Here is a 20,496-nt window from a genome sequence, read left to right on the forward strand (position 1 = left end):
GTATTTTGGAGCTCAAGTATGTGCATATATTTAATGAATATTAAAAAACTTTTAAACAGCTACATTTCAGAAGGAAGGTGTGAAACCCATCGTGCTTTTTGTTACCTTGTGCCATGCAGATATACTGCTTCAATGCTGGATGCTCATATAAAACATGAAGTCACTCCGTGAGTCAAAAGCTCAGGCTTCACATATTGTTTTGTGCACTTGGATGCACTACATGCCATAGAGATAGGACGTCCTTATATGGTCATCTCAGTCACAGCACCTGCAGTCTTTTGTTTGTGAGGGGCAGCCAGTCAGAAGAAAGGAAGGGAGAGGAGCTAAAACTTGTTTCCAACAGTGGATCAAGTGAGGAGCTCAGTGTAAATAAGGATTATTTTAAACTCAGAACATGCAGAGCTCCTACAGGAGTCCAAATTCTGACTTATTACTTCATTTCTAGAGTCTAGTAATATAATACATATTTTAAAAAACATACATTGCAAAAATAAAGTGAAGAATATGAGGACTTGTTTGATTTTAAAGCATTTGGAAGGCGTCATAAGTGATATAATTTGAATGTTATTAAAATAATGCAATGGAAAAAAAATACACATTAAAACTGGAGTAAAGACATTTTTAGGATTTTATTTATATTTTGTATGTTTTTCAGATTTATTCCACAAAGCTGGTTCTCAGCGCGAAAACGATTCAACAGTATACACAAGCATTGAGGGCGACTTCAACTTATGGAGCAACACAAAGTTCAGAGCTGTCGTCATATCAAGCGTTCAGCAAACAGATGGCTCGTCGACGGCGGCGGCTCCTTCTGTGACGGCTTTGACGCACTTCGCCATTGTTTGGGAAGCCCTGCTGATGGAGTCTGAAGACAGAAAGAAGCAGCACAGATTATGATACATATTTGCTTGTACATTATTTTGAGAGAAAAAACAGCTATTATATATACTAAAAAAATAAGTAAACAAACGTACCTGTCATGTAGAAGTCCTTTACTGTAAGCTGAGGCGGCACCAGAGGAGCTGCTAAGAGCTCCTGGTTCACAGTCTGAGAGGAACAGAGTGAGGAGATAAACAGCTGAATTAAGTTGTCAGGTAAATCAGAGGCAGACCAACTAACTGTGAGTGTTTCTGTACCATAGCGAGCTCATTGGCTTGTTTAAAGTAGTTCGCCTCCTCTACATCGTCGTAACGGACCAGGTTAGGAGAGACTTCGGCTAGCCTGGATCGGATCTCATCTAAGGAGTCGTAGGGCAGCGTTACACCCGTCAGCTGTAAACGCACAGAGACGTTAAGATGACTGGTTTTGTGTTAATAGTGAACATCAGCACGGATACTCAAAACACTTCCTGCTTACTTCAGACAAAGCTCTGATGATCTTCCAGTCCTCTCTGGCGACTCCAGGAGCAGTGACGGCTATCTTGGTGTGCTGGCTCCTGCCTTCAGTGTTGACATAAGTGCCGTTTTTCTCCGTGTATGCAGCACTGGGTAGGATGATGTCTGCCATTGGTGCTCCTACGTCACCGTGATGACCTGAAGGGGTTGCAAATTGATGTTCATTCATGTCCCAAGATTAGCAGCATTTGGTTTGTCAAATCTGTGTGTGTGTGTGTGTGTGTGTGTGTGTGTGTGTGTGTGTGTGTGTGTGTGTGTGTGTGTATACCCTGGTAGATGATGAGGCTGTCTTTGGGCAGGTCAGCTCTGCTGATGCAGCCCGCATCAGCTCCCAGCAGGAAAAGCACTTTAGGTGGATTCTTCCTGATGGCGTCCACTCCGGCCTTGTAGCCTAGATCGAGAGCAGCCACTTGACTCGCCACCCTGCTCTCACACACACACAGACACGCACACACAGTATGAGCATCTACTGTATCTCATTGCATTAGGGTTACTTGAAATCAGCTGCTTAGCTGTACCTGTGCAGGACGTTAAGGACTTTCCAGCTGTCCTCCACTCCGCTGCTGGCTCGGGCGTTCTGAGCAATGGTGGAGACGGCGCTCAAAATTGCAACTCCGTCTTCTCTTTGCAGAGCGCCGCTGCCCACAACCACAACTGGACGCTTGGCAGCTGAAAGGACCTGCCAGGAGAGAACAGAAAAAAAGATATTCAGTCTGGAAATGACTGCCCCTTCCTGAGCCTGGTTCTGCTGGAAGTTTCTTCCTGTTAAAAGGGAGTTTTTCCTTCCCACTGTCTTCAAGCGCTCACTCATAGCGGGCAATCATTCTCTATATATTCAAGCGTTTAAGGTCATTTACCATTTTGAATCTCACTGGACGACGTGCGTGTCCATTACCTTGCAGAAAGCATGTGTGCCATTGGCCAGCTGCTTCAGGACTGAAGTGTCTTCTCCTAGGTGATCGTACGTGTAACTCAGGTCAACCTTGTGGCCCACCGTGGCAATCTGCAGCTCATTATGGAGCCAGCTGACGGAGTGAGACGACAACAATTACCAAACATTAAAAAAAACCAAACAACTTAAAACTTAGACTTAAATAACAAACCGTTAACTGTGATATGTGTTTACCTCTTGCGGATTCTGGCATTGAACAGTGGGGCTTCATAGCGAGGGTTCGTTCCCACAAGCAGCAGCAGGTCAGAGTCCTCAATGCCAGCAATGCGAGAGTTGAGCAGGTAGTTGGAACGCAGGTCAGTTCTGCAGAAAGCAAAAAAAGATGTAAAAAATAACACTGTCTGCTAATAAAGCCATGCATTTTAGCACCTAAGGGATGATGGGAGGCTCTTCCTTACCCTGCACCTGCCATGGGGAACAGCTCCTCAGTGCACAGGTTTTCTGAGTTGAGTCTGTTGAGGAGATCTTTGAGGGCGACCAGAGCTTCAGCGTCCGCCATCCCTCCCACTATGGCTGCCACCTCACTCCCCTGCACGCTCTGCAGCTGCACAAACACAAACATTTATGCATGACGACAGCCCCAAACTTCCTGACTACAAACAACAACAAACCTTAAAGTTTCACAGAATTTATTTATGATTAATTTAATTACCAAGCAAGAGCCAATAAAGAAGCAAAAGCACTTACTGCTCCAGCAACACGAGTGAGAGCGTCCTCCCAGGTGGTCGTGGTCAGCTGACCTGATTCATCCTTCACCATTGGTTGGGTCAGCCTCTGCCTCTTCAGCCCATCATATGCAAACCTGCAGATACAGTTTAGTTCAGATACAGTGGAATACATATATATATATTTAAAAAACACACACACCCAACTGTTTTAAAGATGATTATAAAGTGTGAGACTTTATTTCCAGTTCTGTATTACCTGGTCTTATCAGAAATCCATTCCTCATTGATGTCCTCGTGGAGCCTGGGCAGTATCCTCATCACCTCGCCTCCACGTGTGCTCACAACAATATTGCTACCGACAGCGTCCAACACATCGATTGACTCCGTTTTCCTGCAAAGACGGCGGAACAACATGACGTAAAACTGCTCCGGGAAGTTCAAGAGAACTCGTGTTAAATACAATCGAGCATCAGACCCTTTCCTACCTAGTCTCCCACGGTCTTGCAGTGAAGGCGTAGGGCTTGGAGGTGAGCGCCCCCACAGGACAGATATCGATAACGTTGCCCGACAGCTCCGACATGAACATCTTCTCCACGTACGTCCCGATCTGCAAGTCGTTTCCTCTTCCTGTCGTTCCCAGGTCTTCAACGCCGGCAATCTCGCTTGCAAAACTACAAACACACGCAGGCAGGGCAAGCTGTTTGAATATCCACCTCCATGCAAATGTTACAGCTCCATCAAAGCATGAACTGGTTTTAATCACTGTACATCAAAACTTTCAACACTGCTTTTAGTTATTTATTCACCCTTTATTACAGAAGTGCAACATTTTCTTTAATTACTGTTAGGGATGCAACGATACCAATTTTTTCAAACCGATACGATACCGATACTTGGATCTGAGTACTTGCCCATACAGAGTACAAAAACCGATACTTCTACCACACACACACACACACACACACAAATGCAATGAATTGGAAGACAGGTTTTATTTTATTCTCTGCCGATAAAAATTAAAATCTTAATAAAAATGACCACAAAAAAATTTCAAGTGAAAAATAAGCACTTCTGTTAAATTATTGCAGAGTCTCCACATTGTAATTTAACAAAATATCACTGAACTATTGGCACTGTCTCGAGCTTTCAGAATAATAAATAAACACTTGTGTTTGGAATAAAATAAATACAAATTAGGTTTGAGAATAAAATAAACTTTTAAATTGTTGCAGAGTCCATATTGTAAACAAACAAACAAAATAACGAAAGTATTCGGCATTGACGAACAAACTCCTCATCTGCCCGTGGATCATCAGTCCACTGTGCCGTTAAACCAAGGACTGACATCGCACACACACTGCTTGTCTTTACCTCTTCAGAAAGTTTTGGCACCGTTAACTCCCTGATGTGTGGGCGGCTGGGAATTTCATATCGCAGCTCGAGTATGCTGAGAAGACGATGCAATCCTATGTTTTCCACGACCGGCATTGGCTGGTCATCCAGAGCGATAAAATGAGTCAGAGCCTCTGTTATTTTAACTGCCCGTGGATTTTCTCTTGACATTTTTCATCGCTTTTCCAAAACCTGAGTTAAAGTTGGCTGTTCCGGTCCACACTGCTGACATTTTGTTTAGCCTAGCTACAGCAGCCTCCAGTTTCTCTTTTTTATCTGGAGCCGCCAGTCTCACTCGCCTAACCCTGTGCCTGTTTAGCGCGGGATGTCCCCCTAGTGGCCAATCTAAAAAACTACAACAGAAATGACAAGCCACCCTCTGATTAATGAAATAAGTTAGTATCGGTTCGTGGTATCGGTTAACTTTTACGAGTATGAGTACACACACATTTTACAGTATCGGCCCCGATACCCGATATCAGTATTGGTGCATCCCTAATTACTGTGACCTTTCCCTCTTGAAGCACACATTGATGTCTAGCACTGTGCATGTATGTGTGCGTTTTAGATGAATAAGTGTGTTATCGGTCTTTATTATGTCCTTATGTTCGGTTTCTAGGTAGTTTAAAACACAATTATAAAGGAATTGAGGACCTTCCATGAATGTAACGTGTCTTTTCCCACATTACATCGCTGTTAATGCCACATTATTACATTATTCGTGCCTGACGTGTACATGACACTCACCGGACGCAGCGCGTGCACTGGATGCAGCGGGTCATGATGGTTTTAATGAGAGGCCCGATGTTTTTGTCCTCCACTGCTCTCTTTCCTTCTGAGAAGCGGCTGCGGTCTGAACCGAACTGCATGGACTGATCCTGAGAAAAGAGGAGAAAAAGACGGGAAAAAAGCTGATCCTTTGATCTAAATGCGCTCATGAGAATAACTTAAATTACACTTCTGCAAGGTTACCTGCAGGTCACACTCTCCTCCCTGATCACAAATAGGACAGTCCAGTGGGTGGTTGGCCAACAGGAACTCCATTACTCCCTCTCTGATGAGACACAAAGACACGAATACACGCCTTTAGTTTTCCTTCGTTTGACTTGATGTTTTCAAAGTGTGCCCAAAGTTTGAATAACATTAAGCTAGAACCAGAGACCGCTACAGTTCTTACCTGGCTTTTCGTGTTTTCTCTGAGTTGGTGAGGATGTTCCAGCCTTTCATGACGGGCATGGCGCAGGCTGCTACTGGCTGAGGGCACATGACACAATACGCATACATTACAAATAAATTACTAATCATTTACGCTGAGATTGGTCCCAAAGCATCTTAAACTCAAGTCTCAGCTAAAATCCTTTTCATCAAGTATAAACAGGAGCCTGACGTTACCTTTGGTGCTTTCTCAATCTCCACCAAACACATGCGGCAGTTTCCTGCCACAGAGAGGCGCTCGTGGTAACAGAACCTGGGGATTTGAACCCCGACCTTCTCACAGGCCTAGCCAGGAAAAGAAACAAGACAATTTGGTTAATATACATGATGTGAAATTACAATCTTGGCGAATAGATTGCCAGGTATTTTACGTTTTCTTGCTAATTTTGTGGTCTGCCTTCTTTAGAATTAAAATGTGAAAATGACTAACAGATGAGTCAAAGCTTTGCTAAAATATGCACATTCCTATTGCACTAATATTCCTTTATAAAACAGGAAAGTGACTAAATGTCAGTTGATCTGTCCTTAGTGGTTACTGCCCAGTCGACTGGTGCTTGAGGGAATCATAAATCCAGACGGCGTGGTGTTATTTCACAGTGTTTGAAAACTAGGCCAAAACTTAATCCAGAGATTAGTTAGCTACCTAAAACTGACCCTCTATCCTTGTTACTCTACACTGGCTACCTGTTAGATACAGAATTAGTGTATTTGAGCCCATTTTTGAATATGAAGCTCAGATTCACTTTGATGCACGAAATTACTGTCATGAAAACACAGATACCACAAAGTACTACACAGCATGAGCCGGCAACACTAGGTGACATCTACAACAGCTTGCAGTAAAATTGTGTACTGAAGCTTTCGTACCTGAAGCACAGTAGTTCCAGGCTCCACCTCCACTGGTTTCCCATCCACAAACACCTCCACCATGTTGCTGGCTGCACGCACTGGGGTACGCACTTGAAGTGCATGCACATAGAAAGAAAAGATCCTACTCAATCAACAGGCACATTTTTATGCCTGTTACATGCATACAGTAGGTGCTACATTTAGAAACTTGCATTAACTGCTATGTAATCTCGACTCTAACTCACAGACCATACCTGGGTTGGAAGAAGCCAGGCTGCCCTTGGCAGCTCCAGCTAGAGCCCGGCCAACGGTCGGCAGTCGCAACATGACTCTGTGAGAGAAAACATATGAGCGCTACTCAATGTGCTAATGCTGAAGTCATCATAATTATTTAAAGTGTACACAAGTGTTTGCAAAGGAGAACGCAAGCATAAATGCTAGATCTTTACTTTTGTTTTCATAACACAATCACTACAGTGCAGAAAAACGACAGTGCTCTAAAGGGCTCTGCTGTTGCCACTTTTGTCCCCATCTATATTCTGAAAATGCTGGCGACCAATAAAAGAAACATGCAAAATCATGTCGCTCACAAGGCAAGTTACAGTGTCCTACATCTGTAATACACCTGAGGTCCTCAGCAGTGGCGTCATGTACATAATTAATTAGATATTTGCAGCGATACAAGTTTGTAATACAAGCTTCCTACTTTATTACAAACTGTACAAACTCTCCTCATGAGACTTTCTTTTTCATAGGGTGGACAAATTACTACATAATCACATTTTACACATTAAATATAGGATTTATTACATGGTTGTTATGTTGGATTCAGTAAGTCTAGTTTAGGTGACAAACTCCTACTCCTGAGCCACGGTACCCAGTGCTTCTGGGCTTTGCAGTTGTCAACAATAACAAGTGTTATGGCCGTGATTTCAGTGTTCAGCATTTTAACAAAATAATGCAGAGAAATGAAGATTTTACAAATAATATCGAGACAACAAAACATCAAACAGCACAGCACAACGGCTTTAAATAATACTCTGCTTATGTGGATGCGCTAATGAGCTGCGGGCTAACAGTGACAGCTAACAGTATTACTCAAGGACACAGAGACGTTGCATGTTCGTAGAGGGTAACTGAAGTTATAAGCTCAAATATTTCCTTTTTCGTTTCCTTCCATTTAATTACACATATATGTCGATGCGTTCATGTATGCATCACATTTGTTTGGTTCTTACCTTTCGCTATTTGGCCTTCTGGACCAGAACAGCGGTGATCTTAGTTATACCACCAATTGAAACGGCTATGGCGTGAGCGGAAATAGCAGGATGTCGTGTTTCCGCTTGAATACGAGGTCATACTTTTCACAATAAAAGTCTTAAATTCGTTCAAGCACTAATATTCAGCATAAATTGCAGTTTTTATTTACAGTCTGTAGCTTCAATGTAGCAACAAAATGTCCCCAACTTAAAAAAATTAAAAAAAAAATTAAAGTAAAGTAAATTAAAAATGTAAAATAAAATTTGAAATCTCAATCATTTAAAACATGGCGGTGTTTGAAAAAAAAAGAAACTGAACTCGGTTTGTAAATTTTATCTTGTGGATATAAAATGTATTAATAATATGGAACAAAGTAATGATATACTGGTCTGTGTTTTGGGAAAAAACAAAACAAAACAAACAAACAAACAAACAAAAAACCCACTGATAACTACACGGCGTTTTAAATTGCCACACTGGAGACTTTCTCACCGTATGAAAGTTCAAACTTCACCTTTGACTACATTTCCCATGAGGAAGGGAACGTTACCGGAACTATCTACGTGTGCATTTTCGCGACAGTTCAGGAAGCATCATATGCAAACAGCTACAGAAAACGAGCAGTAGTTTGGGCTTTCTCATGTGAAGGACTACAAGAGAAACAGGTAATTTTGTCTTTAAGTGAGGAATTTCAGTCGTTTACCAAAAAACTAAATAGCTACTGTTCAATTTGCGTTATGGTTATTGCTGGTGAGACTTAACGGGCCGTCTCATCTTATTAAAGTAGCTAGCAACGTGCTAACTGTGTCTGCTAGCAAACAAAGCGACAAGGAGATTAAAACATATCAGTGTTTATGCAGGAAGTGACTATTATTATTTAGTATGTGTCCTATTTAATTGATACGTATGAGATGACTTTACATAATGTGTAGATGTTTGATCCAACTTAGTGAAAATGCACCATATGCTGCTTCTGTGCTGTTCTTTTTAAGCAGTTGTATTTTTATTGAAGAAAGCCAAGAATGCTTATCAATCACAACTTGCTGTAGGACATATATAATATTACAGGTTAAGAAGATATAGTGTGCAAGTTTGCTTTGCAGGACTATGTGCCAAATTTGAAACCTGAATTTACAGCTAAGGTACAGCTTATATATAACTTACACTAGGCTGTAGGGCATCGTGTCTAGGAGTTAAGCTTGATGAACTTCTCTATGGCTGTCCATGGTTTTCCAAAATGGCTTTATTGTGGGTTCCTTATCAATTTTACAATCACGCACCAAATCCTTCACACTAAGCATTTAAGCACATTTATATGGCAAATGTATCACACAGAGCATGACAGGTGTAATAAAAATGAGTGGAAATGCACGTAAATCATCCATCATTGCGAGTAGGCATAAAATGGCATAATACAGTATAGTTATAAATTCATCCTAATTTTGTCTCAGGTTAGAGTCCTTTTCACTTTTCACTCTTCTCATCTGATTTTCAGCACCATGTTGCCAACCACAAACAGCAACGGTGCCCTGGCTTCCAGGGACGCTGCACGCCACACAGCGGGTGCGAAGCGCTACAAGTATCTGCGGCGGCTGCTTCATTTCAGACAAATGGACTTTGAGTTCGCCCTGTGGCAGATGCTTTACCTGTTTACCTCTCCTCAGAGGGTGTATCGCAACTTCCAGTACAGGAAACAGACTAAAGATCAGTGGGCCAGAGATGATCCTGCTTTCCTGGTCCTGCTCAGTATCTGGCTATGTGGTAAGTCAATACTCATTCCCTAAATAATTAAAGAGCACTGTGGTCAAGGTTTGATGAGGATATTTGTGAATTTTACCTCTAACTTAATCTGTTTGACTACATTTAAACAATCACTTGTTCTGCCAGTGAAACCCCGATGTTGGCTCTCTGCTATGATACCTAAACACTTCCTGTGTTGTTGTGCAGTGTCAACGATAGGCTTCGGTCTTGTGTTGGAAATGGGAGTCGTGGAGACGCTGAAGCTGCTGCTCTGGGTCGTCTTTGTTGACTGTATAGGAGTCGGTCTGCTCATATCAACTATAATGTGGTGAGCAGTAGCATTGAATAAATTAATGAGATGTCCTCTTATTTACTCTAATTAAGGCGTATTGTTTGTTCTTTACTGCATGCCAAATCGTATGTGTTCTTCTCCAGGGTGGTCACCAACAGGTACCTGCTGAAACAACCCAGCAGAAACTTTGACGTGGAGTGGGGCTACGCATTTGACGTTCACCTCAATGCTTTCTACCCGCTTTTAGTCATCCTGCACTTCCTGCAACTTTTCTTCATCAACCGTGAGTAGCCTGTAGATCTGTATGAGTTTAATCAGCATGTGTGAAATAAAATCATCTGATTCAAACCAACAAATGTTTGTCAGTACAGGTAAAATAAAATTTAAAGGGCTAAAGAAATGTTTATGATGCTCTTGCTTCGCTACATTTCTCTTTTTCATTTCTTATTTCTTTAATTTTGTACCATGGCGGTTGCTAATATTTAGGCTCTCCATAGATGCATTACAGCACTGATGACTCTTCTTGTGTTTTGTGTGTTTTTAGATCTTGTGATGATAAGTTCAGATTGGTTCTTGGGATATTTTGTCGGAAACACTCTATGGTTGATTGCTATTGGTTATTATCTCTACATAACCTTCTTAGGGTACAACGGTAAGTACCCTGCACATCATAATGCACACAACTGGTGTGCTGCATGCATTTTCTTAATCTGTTTTTGATTTATTGCTGAAAATTCATTATATCTTAGTTACATTATTATTTTTTTAAATTTATGAATTTTCAGGTTCATCATTTGTTGATTTTCTTAGTCTTAATCTGTGAAAATACTGACTGTTGATTTCTCCAACAATGTGTCACCTTGTTATCACTAAAAAGCTGCTGTAAATTGGTGATTAACGCCAAAAGGTGATCAGAAAAGTAGCATAACATTTTCTACTGCGCATGAAAATGTTTCATAAATTTTTATAACTTAACAACTATGATTTTGCTATAATTTACAAAGTCCAATCAGCCCTAATTTTCAACATTATTAGTATTTTATGGGCTTAGATGTGCAATAACAAAATGTAATACAGCACTAAACTGTGATCTTGATTTTGCTACCATCTAGTGGCCATTTGGTGACATTGACACAAGTGCTGCAGACTAAACTTTGAATTTACACACATCTACAGGTTTTTTCGCTAAAGTAAAGTGAGAAGGGTTTAACTTATTAGAGATTCATTTTCTTTGTGGCTATAAAGCAGCATGATCACCGTGGAGCACGTATACCTCGAGAGAAATGTAGTTTGTGTTTCAGTGTGATTGCAGTTCTTGCTGTCAGTGGTTCATGTAAAGAGTCTTCTCTTTCAATCCTCGCAGCTCTACCCTTCCTGAAGAACACCGTGGTGCTGCTCTACCCCTTTGCTTTGCTCGGCCTCCTCTACATCCTCTCCATATCTCTGGGATGGAACTTCACTCGGGGTCTCTGCTCTTTTTACAAGTACAGAGTTATGTAGGACAGGCTTGCCTCTGAGATTGGACACTAGCTGGCTCCAGGCTGACGCAAAATCTGTTTTCAGCTCTTCTCTAAGTGACAATGACTCCACATCCAGCTGCTGTCAGACAGGATTTGGCTAAGAGGGACCTCTGGGGGACTCTTAGTAAACTGGTTGATTGATGCCGAGCTGGGTGACACTGCTCAGCTCTCTCTTGATTTTCTGTTTGGCTGTGATGTTGAGCTGCAGCTACAAAGTCCGTAAACGGTGATGTGTTCAGACTGGTGACAGAAACGATGGGGGGCGGGGAGGAGACGCAGCTTTTACTGTTGTTTTTTTGTATGATTTGTAAATATGACTCTGGCAGGTTGTAATATAAACACAGAGGTTTGTTTCTGATGAGTTTGCTTTGTTTCTTTGAGTTTTCTTTAAAAAATAATCAGATTCTGCTTATTGAAGAAGGAAAAAAAAGTTAAGTTAGAAACATGGGATGCAAACTTATTTTCTTTTCTTTTCTAAAAGTGTACATTCCAAAGCACTTTCAATAAAAGGTTTTAACTTAAGGTGCCTCAGTTTTATGTGCTGGCACAGGTTCAGCGCAGTTTAGTTTAAAGCTCCCAGCAGCAGCAGCGTTTTTGTTCTCTGGATTGCTTTTGTAGTAACATGCTTCAGTCTCACGGTGTCGCTGTTGCAGTTGCAATCACAACTGAGAAACTCGCTGAAGCATCGCTGATGCTTTTGCTTTCTGTGTAAATGAAGAGTGACTATTACAAAGGCTGGAAGATCTTAGCAGATGTGTTCAGTGTGTCCCATCAGTTCATACTGTTGCTACAAAGCAAAAAAGGGTAAAATAGTCAGTGTTATCCTGTGATGTTCTAAATAAAATGGAAAATTAATGTAGTCTCATTAACTTTATGAAAGTTATGTTACCAGTAGGGATAAATAAATAGCCCTAAATGTAGAAAATTTATCTTAAAGTCCATAAAAATGTAATTTTATTTAAGAAAACATATCATATCCAGCCTGCACAGATTAAAGAAATCAAGTAATTTTCAATAATTATGGGATGTTTGCCTTTCTGTGTGTGCATGTCAGTGTGGCCTCATTCAAAATGTCAGGAGTGAGAAACTGATTTTCCCAAATCCTGCACCAATAAACTGAACTCAGTTCTGCTTAATATTAATTTAATTTTTTCATAAATGGCTGTTGGTACGAGCAGATGTTACAATTAGGCAATGGAAAGGTAAAAATAGGCATGTTAAAATGTTATCACTATTTAATCAACATTCCCAGAGCAAAAAGTACATATTTTTGCAAAAAAAAGGTTAACTTTATACAAAGTGCTGCTGCTATTTTAAGATAAGATAAGATGACCTTTATTAGTCCCACAGGTGGGAAATTTGTTTTGTTACAGCAAAAGTGCAAAGTTATGTAGCAGAAATTAGAAAACACTGGAATGCAATAAAATACAATAGAATAAAATAAAATACTATATACAGTAGAATAAAATAGAATAGAATAATATATACAATAGAATAAAATAGAAATACAAATACTATATACAACTGAGTAGGAAAATACAAAAATACAACTTCGTCAGAAGAAGAATTGCACAAGAATTGCACATATAGCAGTCTTATTGCACATGTGTGGGTTTGTGTGTTTGATCAGCTGCAAAAGTCTTTATTGTGGAGTCTGACAGCAGTGGGGAGGAAAGACCTGCGAAATCTCTCCGTCCCACACCGTGGGTGCCGCAGTCTCCCACTGAAGGAGCTGCTCAGTGCTGTCAGAGTCTCATGCATGGGGTGGGAGATGTTGTCCAACAGGGATGACAGCTTAGCCACCATTCTCCTGTCACTCACCACCTCCACTGGGTCCAGATGGCATCCTAGAATAGAGCTGGCCCTTTAGATCAGCCTGTTCAGTCTCTTCCTGTCCCCAGCAGAGATGCTGCCACCCAAGCAAACCACACCATAGAAGATGGCTGAGGCCACCACAGAGTCATAGAAGGTCTTCAGGAGTGGGCCCTCCACTCCAAACGACCTGAGTCTCCGCAGCAGGTACAGCCTGCTCTGCCCTTTCCTGTAGAGGGCGTCTGAGTTATGAGTCCAGTCCAGTTTGTTGTTCAGATGAACACCAAGGTACCTGTAGCTGTCCACAGCCTCAATGTCCATACCTTGGATGTTCAGTGGTTGCAGTGGAGGATGCTTGTGCCTGCGGAAGTCGACCACCAGCTCCTTGGTTTTACTGGCATTGATCTGGAGGTAGTTCAGCTGCCACCAGTTCACAAAGTCTTGAGTCAGTCCTCTGTACTCCTTGTCGTCCCCATCAGTGATGAGGCCGACTATTGCAGAGTCATCAGAGAACTTCGCTTGTAGTTGAATTACTTCATCTGCAGTTTTTTCCCCTTGTAACAGTAACAGAAATGCACACATGAAGGTAGCTCCAAGGAACATCTTCTCAGCATCTCTAAGTTTTCAGAAAAGATTAAAAGTCCATCAGTGATGCTGGTGTGAGGTGCTCTGACAGTAACAAAAGTGAATAAATCACTTGCTGTCATCCATTTCACTGAGTGCATGGATGCCAGCTCCTCTGTAATCTCAAACTCTTTTGTTATCCCACGCTCTCATCGCTCACCAAGTGACACGCAGTCTGACGACGCCACATTTTTGGATTGCCTTGGATTGCTTGGATCCCTGGCTCAATAGGTGTTAAAAAAGGACTTGGTACCAGGTGCTGCCACCTATTAGAAAACCCTTAAATTGGTGTTGAGTTGACTCGAGTAGATACTAATGGAGAAGGGCTGTGTGAAGAAGTATTAAATGTAGGATTCAGTGTGTGAATGTAATCAGCACCGTCACTTTAACCTCCTAAGACACAAACTCTTCCACGGCATGCATTTTTAGTTTCTCTTTGATATTTGGGCTGATTGGGTCCTGATGAATGTAAAAACAAAGAATTACCAGATTAGTTTTTTTTTTTTACCTAATTTTTGTCTCTAAGAAAAATCAGAGCCACATGAGGATATTATAAAATTTCGGTAGAACAGTAGCAGTATAATGTCCTAGTAAGTGGATATCAGGGCCTTGTAGAGCAAAATTTTGTATTGAGTATTTTGGTCTAAATAACCCAAAATGTGATGTCCACATATGTGGACGCCAGGTCCTAGATGTAGATGTTTCCTACTCAGGATTTAACCTAATGACCATGAACACCAAAGCCTGCTCTGTACCAGTCCAATTGTGCATCACTGTAATCTTCACCACAGTTCTGCAAACGACCTAGTTTTGTGTGCACTCAGCTGTATCTAACTGCCTGGTACAATATTTCCATGCAGTCTTTGAATAACACAAAATTTTGCATGATGTTTCACAAAAAACACAATTTAATCACATGATGTGTATGAGTTAATTTTCCAGCTGATAAAATGTTTCTCTCAAATGTACAGTTCTAACCTTTGAAAATTACTTACCATCTTCCTCTGCTGTCTTTCTCACACCTTTCTCCATCTCTCAGTGTGCATATTTTTTTCTTTCAATTGGAAATAAAGTAGCTGTACTTTTATCTAGCAGATAAATTTAATGAGAAAGAGCATTCAGCTTTCAAGTCAAGTCAAGTGGCGTTTTATTGTCATTTCAATCATGTACAGTGGTACAGTACAGAGTAAAATGAAAACAGGTTCCTCCAAGACCCTGGTGCTACATATAACATATGACAGACAATCAGCACAGGACTACGTAAAGTGCAATGTGCAAAAATTGCAAAAAAACAAGACAAGCTAGTGCAACATTAGACATATCAGGATGATACAGACACAAGACAGTGCAATGGAAATGTGGAAAATACTGACTACTGAATTTTCCGGAGGAACCCACACGAGGGATTAATACAGTTTTATCTAATCTGTTGTGCCAAAAGTATCTTGGTCTAAGGGGTGTGACGGGTCTTTGCAGATGGAGCGGGTGCTATAAGTGTCCGTGATGGAGGGGAGAGAGGCTCCAATGATTTTCTCAGCTGCTCTCACTATCCGTTGCTGGGTATTGCAATCCAATACGGTGCAGCTACCATACCAGACAGATATGCAATTGCTTGGGACGCTCTCGATAGTCCCACCGTAGAACGTGGTGAGAATGGATGGAGGGAGATGGGCTTTTCTCAGCTTCCGCAGGAAGTAGAGATGCTGTTTGACCTTCTTAGTTATGGAGGTGTATTGAGGGATCTCCTCTGTGGAACCAGCTTCCAGTTTGGATTCAGGAGACTGCCCCTCCCTGAGTCTGGTTCTGCTGGAGATTTCTCCCTGTTAAAAGGGAGTTTTTCCTTCCTACTGTCACCTTCCCTAAATATAATTGTTGGGGTTTTCTCTGTTTTCTTTGTATTGTTGTAGGGTATTTACCTTGAAATGTAAAATGTCTTGAGGCAACTTTTGTTGTGATTTGGTGCAAATATATATATAATTGAATTGAATTAAAAAACTGAGCAAAAACTATATTCGTCTTTGAGATATTTCATTTATGTATTGCAACTGCTGCTTTATCTAGCCTGGACTGTGACTAGATTATGGGAATGACAACTAAAAGAGGGTCAAAGGGGTCAGTTAACCTCACAGGATGAGCAGAGATTGTATGCTACAAAACTAAATGCAACAGCTTGAGTTCAGTTTTCACTTATGCTACCTAATATAGCCAAAAAATAATGTTTTAATGTTTAAAAAGTAAAGGTTGAGCATGTAAGCAGACTGTGGGATAACATTATATTATCATTAGGAACTTAGCAAGTATCTCCAGTAATATACGTGCACATCAGAACTAATGGGAACAAGTTCTCATCATCAATTGATAGTATCTGAACACTGTACACTTTATCCCCTGAATTATGCTACACATATAAATAGATAAGTGATAAAATCCAAAGTTTATCACTATTTATTCAACAACGCCTTTTAACTTTATGTGAAGTGCTGTTTCTGTTTTTGCTTGTAGTTAATTAATTTGAAAGCAACAATGTAGCATTTTCATATTTTACAATTCTTGTAGCATTCGTTGTCATGGTCATCATCCTGATGTCCTGTTGCAATTATGGCGTAAGTGTTAGGCTGTTAGGATGAATGGGTTAGGGGTTAGGGTTTGTTTTTAAGGATTTAGCAATTGCACAATGTGAACATGGCAACTTGGCCTCACAAAACTCCCTGACTGAAATGAGCTATCAATCCTTTTTTCATTTATTGTAATTGTTTATTTGTATAAATATAAAAAAATCTGTACTTTTTAAAGAGTCTTCATATGTTTTTTATCATCAAATTTATATTGCAAATGTAAATAAATATACATGTAATGTGGCAGTAGCCCCATTTCTTAATACATTTCTTCACAAGCTGAACTGCTGAAATGTTGGACATTGGACAACACTGAGGGGACTAACTTCACTAACTTTCACATTGGTACTTCTTAAAAGTACCACCACAACACATGAGGTGCAGATTACAATACAAATATCGTGGTTTCATTCAACTTTTAGGTTCATTGTTAAAGAGCATGTACAAAAACATTATGACATCTTTCATTAGCATGATACACCACCTTCCCCCAGAGACAGAGTTGTGCTAAAACAGGTGCACGTGTCTTAATGAAAGAGGCTCACCCCGACATAAAGTCAGACTTTATGTTCATTTGATCACCACAGAACTTGTGTGGTTACATCTTTAGCAAAAACCTCGATTTAACTCTTTCACCTCTGCAGTGGAGTTTAGTCTGAGGACACTCAATTAAAGGTGCTATTGTAATAGGGGCCATTTCTTGCTCCTATGAAAAGCAAGAGTTAACTTGAGGATCAGGTTGGACGTGTCTGTTGGTGGTTGGCATCCCAATGACACTTCCTCCAGGGCTGAAGTGGGACTGTTAAAAAGTGTGTTAACGCATTACTATTACAGGCTGTGCCAAACTGCATTCTTGACACTTGATTCAGCAGGTGTGAAAGGTAATCCTGCAGCATATTTTGCCACTCACACTTGACAATACACCTGTGTTTGCTATCATCTTGCTGCCACAGTACAGTGTAAATATAAGCAAATGAATGAATGAATTAAAAAAGGAAAATACATTCATAATTTTCTGCTAGGACATTATGTGTTTTTTAAGAAGTCAGCTAATTGGATTATATTTCAGAAAAGCTTTTTAAGTATTTTTTAATTTTATTTTTAGATTTAATGTTATTTTTTTGCCATTATAAAGCAAGCGACTGCTCCACCAGAACCTGAGTTTTTACATGTTTGCATGAGGAGATTTTGGCTGGACATAAAAAAAACTTTCCCTTTTTATTGTTTGCTTACACATATATGATTTATTTAAAGATGAAATAACTTGGTCTCATTGTAAAGTGTGCGATCAGATTTATTAATTTAAAAGGTGGCTGAGTGCTGTTTAAGTGAACAGTCTGATCACTGGAGTTCAATCATTAAACCTTCTAATAACTAAAAACAGAAAGATTTATGTAGCTTTAATTTACACATTTCATGCCACAGAGTAAAATCCATGCATAAAAATGAACTTCTCACATAATTTGAGCTTTAAGAAAGTGACATCTGGTTCTTTGACAGTCACTCACTCAAACAGATAAGAAGATTATTTGATAAGACATCCCGAGAAACTGAAACTTCATCACAGATATACCAACAGATGAACTGTTGATGTAAAAGTTTGTACTTGTTTGTAAAGTGACATTGCCATTTTGCTTTTAGTTTAATTATTTTATCTGCAGTTTTTTTCTTGTTAAGTGACAGAAATCCAGTCTGTTGTCCACTTATATGAGTTAGGTTCAGGGTCTGTAGTGGGAATGTGAGGCCAGCAGACAGGTGATCATCACATCAGGAGTCGATCTGTATCTGTATTTGTTAAACTTCAACAATGAAAATGTTTGTTCCAATTCTGTGATTGAATTCTGTACATGGAGTTGGCTCTGATTCTGCGGTCATACTCCGATGATGTTTACTATTTTAGTTACAACATCAACAACACGGGTAATTTTTAACGCTGACCCACGCAGTGCTGTATAATACAATGCAAAAATACCAGTTTAATTTCCTGGTTCATTTTTTGCTTGGATTTAATATGGATTAGGCTATATTTTAAGATAAGCCAACCTGAATCAAGAAACAAATTAATCATACTTTACTAATATTGAGTAGTTTTTCATAGTATTAGAACTATTTTTCTCATTGCAGTGCATTCATTTGCTGCAAGTAAGAATTCAAAACATTAAAAAACCTGTAATTTAGCATATTTAACTTACTTTTGGGACTTGATATCAAGTACTTTTATCTAAAATTGAGCTTTTTAAAACTTATTTTAACCCTCTTCAATTCTCAAATGTGTTCTTTTATTTCTGGATTAAAAAAAATCTTATTTCAAGATTTCTTATTAAGTAAAATAAACTTGCTGCATGGACAGATAATTTCACTTGTTGTCAGTGCTTTTTGTATCAAATGTAGTATTTGTTTCCTATATGTAGACTAGCCATTTTTGCAGTGTGCACATCTCCCGTCTGGACGTTTGCTCAAAGTGTTGCATGCAATAAAGAGAATTGTATTGATTAAAGAGAGCATTTAAACACAGAGTGTTGTTCTTCCTTCAGCCCGAAGATCAAAGAATTGGGTTTTTAACAGCATACAAATGAATTTCTTCCATAATATTTTTTTATTCTTACTTTGGAAGATTTGAGTTTTGAGCAAGCGAAGTCTGGGTTCGTGACAGCCACTCGCTTATACAGATAGATAAAGATAAAGATGGTCTGATTAGACACTAAGAGAAACCAAAACTTCAATATACCAACTGATAAGTTGTTCTTTCCAGCATTTATACTTATCCATTGTCCTTAGCTGCATCACATCACTTGTGGGTTTGCCAGCTGATGCAAGATTTGCAATATATATCTATATTTCTGTCAGAGGAGGACAGCTGTCCTTTTCAGATCCCTCAGGCAGATGTGTGTAAATACTTTTAAAAGGTAAACACACAGAAAGCTCCCCGACCAGATAACATCCCAGGTCGTGCTCTCAAAGCATGCACACATGAAGTGGCAGCTGTCTTCACAGACATCTTCAACCTCTCCCTGTTTTTGTCTGTAGTCTTCTCATACTTTAAGAGGACGGCCATCATCCCTGTCCCAAAGAAACCTAATGTGAGCTAACTGAATGACTGGCACCCAGTAGCACTCATCTCTATTGTTATTCAGTGCTTTGACTGTAAAGTCAAAGCTCACATCACATTTTCACTGCCTGCTACACTCGATCCTTTTCAGTTTTCATACAGGCCAAATAGATTCACAGATGAACGTTTTAACTATCAAATAAGGGACACTCTGGCATGCCAGAAGCACAATGCGCAACCAGCTGGGTACAATGTAAATATACAGTGTAAATATACAGAGATTTAAGGTTGACTAAGGGAACCAATTTTTGCTCATCATACAAAACCTCCTGGCTAAAATGGGATAGTTGGCAACCCTAGCTCTCTCCTAATGGGACCATAACAACACATGTGTGGATGCTGTTTATTGACTACAGCTCAACTTTCAACATTATAATTCCATCCAGGCTCATCATGAAGTTTGGGAATCTGCACATCAGCATCTCCTTATGCAGCTGAACTTTGACTTGTTCCTGAGCCATAGCAGTTACATTTTTTTCTTCTTATCTTGGTAGAACGTGCGCTTTGAGCGTCTGAGGTCTCGGTTCTTGGCAGTCACTCGCTTACACAGATAAAAAGATCATCTGATTAGCAATCCAGAGAAACCCAAACTTCAACATACCGACTAACAAGTTGTTGTTGCCAATGTTTATCCATGGCCACTATCCTCAAAGCTTTGGTACATTCTTCTTTGTCTACAGTGATCTTATGCAAGAGCAGCAATATTCAAACTTCCTGCTGTCAGATTTTCCCCAGGTGCATTTAACAATAATTGAGTTTAAAAACAGAAAGGACGAAGATGTTGATGGTTTTAAGAGGACTGTGGTACTTTGGTGCTTGAAAAACAACTACACTTCATTTAGATAGAAAACAACTTGGTTATATTATAAAGATAAGAACACAACACATGCGGTGCAGACTGCATTACATATATCATTGTTTCATTCAACTTTTAAGTTCATTGTTGAAGAGCGTATATAAATATATTAGGGCATCTTTCATTAGCATGATACGCCACTCTATCGAGAGTATTCTGTCTGCCTGTCTGGTAACCCTGTATGGCAATTGTAATGCT

At 40.0% G+C, this 20,496-nt stretch overlaps 2 protein-coding genes across 2 annotated transcripts; one reads left to right on the forward strand and one right to left on the reverse strand.

Annotated features, from left to right (window-relative positions):
- Positions 1-610: 610 nt before the first annotated feature.
- On the reverse strand, positions 611-7,834 carry ndufs1 (NADH:ubiquinone oxidoreductase core subunit S1). The gene is made up of 19 exons (XM_085150323.1): positions 7,709-7,834; positions 6,725-6,801; positions 6,489-6,580; positions 5,799-5,906; positions 5,584-5,660; positions 5,379-5,460; positions 5,154-5,284; positions 3,500-3,685; positions 3,271-3,405; positions 3,034-3,148; positions 2,745-2,890; positions 2,521-2,649; positions 2,290-2,419; positions 1,913-2,073; positions 1,663-1,817; positions 1,357-1,532; positions 1,137-1,271; positions 975-1,047; positions 611-865 (listed from the first exon to the last, which is right to left on the reverse strand). Exons 2-19 carry the CDS (start codon positions 6,795-6,797, stop codon positions 774-776), a joined length of 2,196 nt encoding a protein of 731 aa, XP_085006449.1. The 5' UTR covers positions 6,798-6,801; positions 7,709-7,834; the 3' UTR covers positions 611-773.
- A 426-nt stretch (positions 7,835-8,260) lies between these two features.
- unc50 (unc-50 homolog (C. elegans)) lies at positions 8,261-13,017 on the forward strand. Its single transcript, XM_085150330.1, has 6 exons — positions 8,261-8,395; positions 9,226-9,491; positions 9,678-9,798; positions 9,906-10,045; positions 10,307-10,414; positions 11,126-13,017. Exons 2-6 carry the CDS (start codon positions 9,230-9,232, stop codon positions 11,260-11,262), a joined length of 768 nt encoding a protein of 255 aa, XP_085006456.1. The 5' UTR covers positions 8,261-8,395; positions 9,226-9,229; the 3' UTR covers positions 11,263-13,017.
- The last annotated feature ends 7,479 nt before the right edge of the window (positions 13,018-20,496 follow it).

Source organism: Neolamprologus multifasciatus, chromosome 23, assembly GCF_963576455.1.
Source record: "Neolamprologus multifasciatus chromosome 23, fNeoMul1.2, whole genome shotgun sequence".
NCBI classification, from domain to species: Eukaryota; Metazoa; Chordata; class Actinopteri; order Cichliformes; family Cichlidae; genus Neolamprologus; species Neolamprologus multifasciatus.

What these genes read in the sequence shown, in the direction of transcription:
- ndufs1 (XM_085150323.1), bottom strand. Translation starts at nt 6,797, where the DNA reads ATGTTGCGACTGCCGACCGTTGGCCGGGCTCTAGCTGGAGCTGCCAAG. An exon ending in CTGGAACTACTGTGCTTCAG is followed by an intron (nt 5,907 to 6,488) that starts GTACGAAAGCTT and finishes TTTCCTGGCTAG; the next exon opens with GCCTGTGAGAAGGTCGGGGT. An exon ending in CAGCCTCATCATCTACCAGG is followed by an intron (nt 1,533 to 1,662) that starts GTATACACACAC and finishes CAACCCCTTCAG; the next exon opens with GTCATCACGGTGACGTAGGA.
- unc50 (XM_085150330.1), top strand. Translation starts at nt 9,230, where the DNA reads ATGTTGCCAACCACAAACAGCAACGGTGCCCTGGCTTCCAGGGACGCT. An exon ending in GCTCAGTATCTGGCTATGTG is followed by an intron (nt 9,492 to 9,677) that starts GTAAGTCAATAC and finishes GTTGTTGTGCAG; the next exon opens with TGTCAACGATAGGCTTCGGT. An exon ending in GCAACTTTTCTTCATCAACC is followed by an intron (nt 10,046 to 10,306) that starts GTGAGTAGCCTG and finishes GTGTGTTTTTAG; the next exon opens with ATCTTGTGATGATAAGTTCA.